General features: G+C 36.2%; 1 protein-coding gene across 2 annotated transcripts in view; it reads left to right on the top strand.

The window, feature by feature from the left end:
- The window catches only part of ATRX (ATRX chromatin remodeler), a 155,170-nt gene that overhangs the window by 43,809 nt on the left and 105,361 nt on the right, over positions 1–6,000 (top strand). For both annotated transcript variants that reach the window (XM_037511634.2, XM_054695664.1), the window contains exons 11-14: positions 962–1,103; positions 2,308–2,417; positions 3,609–3,755; positions 3,919–4,096. In XM_037511634.2, the coding sequence (XP_037367531.2) occupies positions 962–1,103; positions 2,308–2,417; positions 3,609–3,755; positions 3,919–4,096 (577 nt within the window). The remainder of the gene's footprint in view (positions 1–961; positions 1,104–2,307; positions 2,418–3,608; positions 3,756–3,918; positions 4,097–6,000) is intronic.

Below are 6,000 nucleotides of genomic sequence, written 5' to 3' on the forward strand. Positions count from 1 at the left end.
AGCCATAAGCTGTTAATACAAGTGTTTCCTTTATTTAAGTAGTATTGTATAGTGTTTAAGACAGTGGACTCTAGAGTCCAGCCTTCTGGGTATAAACCTTAGTGTTGTGATACCTCATAGTTGTATGTTCTAATGTAAGTTATAAAACTTCTTTGTCCCTCAGTTTAGTTCATTTGTAAAATGGTATATTTGTACCTACCATATACAGTACAGAGTTCTTAAATATACTATGTAATGGATAAACATAGGGATAAGATAGCAAGAAATACATGCACACATACTTGTGCATGCCAATTTATGGTGGTTATCTTTGAAATAAGGAATGTGAAATAATTATTTCCCCTTTTTTGAGCTTGCAGTTCTCAAATCAGTGTTTTCTAAAAGTTTTTTTTTCTTTCATAACATATTTACAGTGTTTCTCAGTGGGAATTTTTTGGCATCTTGGATGGGACAGTTCTTGTTTGGGACTGTTTTTCACATTGCAATACATTTATTTATATTTAACTTCTCTTCTACCTACATTAAATATCAGTCTTGACCAGTCATTGTGACAACCACATTTTGAAGTATCCTTTAGACGAATAAGAAGAATGTAACCATCCCTGTTTGGGAGCCAAGTGTCTATTCAAATTTTAATGGTGTGCTATAAAGTAATTTGAAACACTTCTTTTTTCACATTTCTGCCTATCGCGTGTGTTGAAATATCCAGGATGAAAACCAATGAGCTAAATGAAATTACTGACATTTCCACAATGATTAAAAAATATCTTGTGGAGGTTTTTGATTTTGGAAAACGTAAATCTATGCTATGTCCTTCTCTTTTTTGAACCAAATTATTAGATGTGTGGTGTGGAAGTAGTCATGTCTATAGTCTGGAAAATTTCCCTTGGTAAGACTAATATGCTATCATTTCTTGAAAGAGTTCTGTGAGCTTAGCTACCTCTAATTCCTTCCTTTGTAGGTGATAGAAATTGAAGATGCCTCACCCACCAAGTGTCCCATAACAACCAAGTTGGTTTTAGATGAAGATGAAGAAACCAAAGAACCTTTAGTACAGGTTCATAGAAATATGGTTATAAAATTGAAACCCCATCAAGTAGATGGTAAGAAACTGTTAGATGAATAAAACATTTTTAGTAAAATTTTTCTTATGTTTGGTTTCTCCTCTGTGCTTCATGTTCTGCTAAGCACTAGAGATACATTGGTGAGTAAAATAAATCTGATACCTGCCCTTATGGGATTGCATAAGGAAATGAGGAAGAACAACACATAGAATAATTGCAAATAAAATTAATGTTATAAAAGAAGTAAGTGCTATTCACAAATTGGTATGTATGGCAAATGGATATCACTTAGTTTATAGTCATTGACTAAAGCCAGCTGTGTATTGGGCATAGGTAGACTTGGCTAAAAGTTTTCTTCAGAAAATGCTATTTCAACATTTTTAGGTATGCTTGTTAATAATACCCCTACATTGCTATTAGAAAGATACCAAATTATGACTATCCTGTGCTTTCTTACAGTGGAATCAGTAAGTTAGTTTTGAGTGTGTGTATGAATTAAATTAAATTAAATTCTACAATTCCTATTCCTAAGGTAGTTTGAGTCCCTTTTGTTGTTTAGTCTTAATTGCTGAATAAAGGGAGAAGTAATAAATTATCTCCTGGGCTGTTTTTCTGGCTGATTTAATAAACCTGAAGTATATTTTATAGGAATCAGTTCCCTCTTTGGACCATTTCAGGGTATGAAGAAGGTCTGCAGAGATAGCTGAGATAAGACGAATGAAGGGAAATCACCCTATTGGGTGCTTATGTTAACTTTTTTTCCCTAGTTAACTCTATGAGGGGAAGTGGGGGAGATCTCATTTATTTTTTTTAATTAATTATTTTAAAGATTATTTATACAAGAACTGGGGTACAGGTCAGAGGAGCGTGGGAGGGTGAGAGAATTCACCAGAGACAGAGTGGGTGGCAGAACAGGCAGACGGACCGAAGACACTGCTGAGGGTAGCAGCAGGTGAGACAGGAGAGGTCTGCCACACCATGTGGGTTTCTCCCTGGCTGGCTGGGAATCAAACCCGCACTGCAGAGGCTGTGGACAGCTTCACAGCTCAGTGCTCAACCCGCTGCGCCACCGGGAGCCCCAGATCTCATTTATTTTTAAGAGATTTTGTAGATCTATAATTTAAAAAAATTCTATTATGTGGAAATTTTGGCTATGTTTTTGATATATTTATGAGGAAAGTTTTGTTTTTTTTTTTTTAAACTTGGGCCTGTAATTTGAACTTCATGAAGCTGTCATTTCTAGGTGTTCAGTTTATGTGGGATTGCTGCTGTGAGTCTGTAAAAAAAACAAAGAAATCTCCAGGTTCAGGATGCATTCTTGCACACTGCATGGGCCTTGGTAAAACTTTACAGGTAAGAACTAAAAAACATGAAGATTTTCTGCTCATATTAATTCAAGCATATTTATTGTATTATTTATGTCACAGGCACAGTTGTACAGGCTGGCAACGAAGCAGTATACAAGAATTTAAAGATTCTTTCCTCCAGAAGATTATATTCTAGTGAGGGAGCGAGAATTTTAATAAAGTATTTTCAGATAACAAGTGTTAGCAGAATAGAGACAGAAAGCATTTATTTTATTATTATTATTATTTTTTTAAGGATTCATCCATCTATGCATATAAGAACTGGGGTACAGGCCAGAGGTGCGCGGGTGGGGTGAAATGACCCATCAGAGACAGAGTGGGGAGCAGAACAGGCAGACTGACTGAAATACACTACAGAGGGGAGCAGCAGGTAAGACCAGGAGAGGTCTGCTGCGCCATGTGGGTCAGCACCCTGGCCGGCCAGGAATCGAACTCGTGCTGCAGAGGCTGTGGACAGCTTCACAGTGCTTTGCCCAACCCCTTGTGCCACCAGGAAGGCCCGGAAAGCATTTTTGTAGTGAGGTGATGTTTGAGGAGAAATCCTAATGAAATGAAAGAAAATGGTTACGGCATAGCCAGTAAAAACTGCAAGGATTGTGAGGTGGAAATGAACTTTCTTTACAAATAATTAGCTGTCTATGACCCTATAGTAATGAGAATGTAAATTTTTTTTCACTATTAAAATTACTGCATTTCTGAATGGCAGAAGTTTTAGCAGAGATGTGAAATTAGTGTACGTATTTGTAATTTTAAGCCATAAGGTAATTATTATAGTTATGTGAGTAAGGACATGTTAAAATGGAAAAAATACAGTTCTCTGTACGTGGGTAATGGTATCTTCTAGGGGGATTTAGGGACATTCTCTGGAGACCAGGGACTTAGTAGCTGTTGTATTTATTTCTTAAATTGATATTTTTAATATTTATGGTAAAATCATGGTGCTTGAGAGTTGGAAGGAGCATTTACATCATCTAGTTAATTCCCCAGTTTTACTTAATGTATGTTTTTTTCTGTATTTTGTCTACCTTGGAGATGATGACTTGTTCGGTTGCTTTATTATTTATAGCAAAAAACCAAAACAAAAAACATCCAATCTTTAAATTATAAAATAACTTAATTTGTTATTATTTTAGCAGATACTTAAATGAAGATGACAACTTAATTTGTTTTCTTGTAGGTGGTAAGCTTTCTTCATACAGTTCTTTTGTGTGACAAATTGGATTTCAGCACAGCTTTAGTGGTTTGTCCTCTTAATACTGCCTTGAATTGGATGAATGAATTTGAGAAGTGGCAAGAGGGATTAAAAGATGATGAGAAGCTTGAGGTATTGTTTTAAGTGTTTTCTGTTAACTAAAATAGCTGCATGAGATTTATATAGTAAAAGAAAAAGATTTTTAATTACCAGTGATGCATATTTCCATGGAAATGTTTAGTAGTCACTCATTCCCAATAGATACTTTAAAAAAATCTATATTTCTCCATAAAAGGTCTCTGAATTGGCAACGGTGAAACGTCCTCAGGAAAGGAGCTACATGCTACAGAGGTGGCAAGAAGATGGTGGTGTTATGATCATAGGCTATGAGATGTACAGAAATCTTGCTCAAGGAAGGAATGTGAAGAGTAGGAAACTTAAAGAAATATTTAATAAAGCTTTGGTTGATCCAGGTAAGATATTAACAGGCATTGAGATAAAGAAGGAACTTGAATTTAAAAACTGTATTTATATTTTATTTAACAAATGTATTTATCCTTCAGGTTTTACCTTTTGGTTTCTTAGCATAATTTCATTAAGGTAAAATCTCCATTGTTGTTGATGGTTGCTCAGAATTCATTTGCCAAGTTTGGAAGCATTTGAGGCTGGCAGGGGAGACCTTGTAAAGAAAAATATATCATGTGCCTGTGTGACAATTGCAGATTTTTCCAACTGTCTGAATATTTGTTGATTATAGTAGCGCTCTCCATATTCTCAAAATGCTCTGTATGTATCTTTCCCAAGTTTTTGTCACTGGAAGAATTGCTGCATGTTTTTTCCTTCTGTCTTTTTTTTTTCTTTAATTTTCTTTTTAAAAGTTGATTTATTTAAGCATACAAGAACTGGGGAATAGGCCAGAAGTGGGGGGCGGGCTGAGAAGATTCATCAGAGACAGAGTGGGGAACAGGACAGGTGTATCCACTGCAATACGCTGTTGAGGGGAGCAGCAGGCTAGACAGGAGAGGTCTCCTGTACCATGTGGGTCAGCTCCCTGGCCAGGGATCGAACTCATGCCACAGTGGGTGGGATAGCTTCATAGTGCTGAGACTTTAACCCCTGCGCACCAGGGAGACCCCTTTTTCTTCTGTCTTTTAAAGGAACATCACTATGGAAGGTTAATATTTGTAATAGTGTTGGTCCTTATGACAGTTATCCTCATGAGGTAAATTCATATATTCGAAATCTTTTTTTTTACTTTTTTAAACTATTATTTTATTTTATATAATTCTTACATCATTTTTCATTTTTGCACAATGTGTACATTTTGATTTTAGTTATATTCCCCATGCAATTCCCACCTCTCTTATTTTGACCCTAATCCCTCGCTCCTATCTCCCCCCACGCCCCCCCCCAGTAGTGTGTCTCTGGTCTACAGTTGCTTGTTGATTTTGATTTTTTCTTTATTATAATTAGTCTTTTTCCTGGTCCCTTATTAAGTTTTTATAAATTCCTGCTATGAGTGAGACCATCCGGTATTTTTCTTTTTCTTTCTGGCTTATTTCGCTGAGCATGATCCCTTCCAGCTCCTTCCATGTTGCTGCAAATTGCATGAGTTTATCTTTTTTGATTGCTGAGTGATACTCCATTGTGTATATGTACGACATCTTCTTGATCTAGTCATCTGTTTTTGGGCATTTGGGTTGTTTCCATGGCTTAGCTATTGTAAATAGTGCCGCTATAAACATAGGGGTGCAGGTGTCCTTTTGAATTAATGTTTCTGTGTCCTTTGGATAAATACCTATCAGTGGAATTGCTGGGTCATATGGAAACTATCTTTAGTAGGTTGAGGAATCTCCACACAGCTTTCCATAGTGGTTGGACCAGTTTTCACTCCCACCAGCAGTGCAGGAAAGTTCCTTTTTCTCCATATCCTCCCAATATTTGTTGTTGCTAGTTTAATTAATATGTGCCATTCTCACTGGTGTAAGATGGTATCTCATTGTAGTTTGATTGCATTTCCCTGATTACAAGTGATGTTGAACATTTTTTCATATGCCTGTTGGTCATTTGAATTTCCTCTTTGGAGAAGTTTCTTTTTAGCTCTTCTGTCCATTTTTTGTCTGGATTATTTACTTTGTTTTTGTTGAGTCTCTTTGTAAATCTTTGTGGTCAGTCTTTTATCATTAGTGTTGTGTGCAAAAATTTTTTCCCAGTCATTGGGGTTTCTCTTTGTTTTGGTTATTTTCTCTTTTGCTGTGCAGAAGCTCTTTAATTTGATGTAGTCCCAGTTGTTTATCTTTGCCTTCACTATCACTGCTTTGGGCTATGTGTCTGTAAAGATGTCTTTGATGTGCAAATCACGTAGTGTTTCGCCTAT

This window comes from Talpa occidentalis, unplaced genomic scaffold (assembly GCF_014898055.3).
Source record: "Talpa occidentalis isolate TD23 unplaced genomic scaffold, MPIMG_talOcc4v2.1 talOcc4.15, whole genome shotgun sequence".
Lineage (NCBI taxonomy): Eukaryota > Metazoa > Chordata > Mammalia > Eulipotyphla > Talpidae > Talpa > Talpa occidentalis.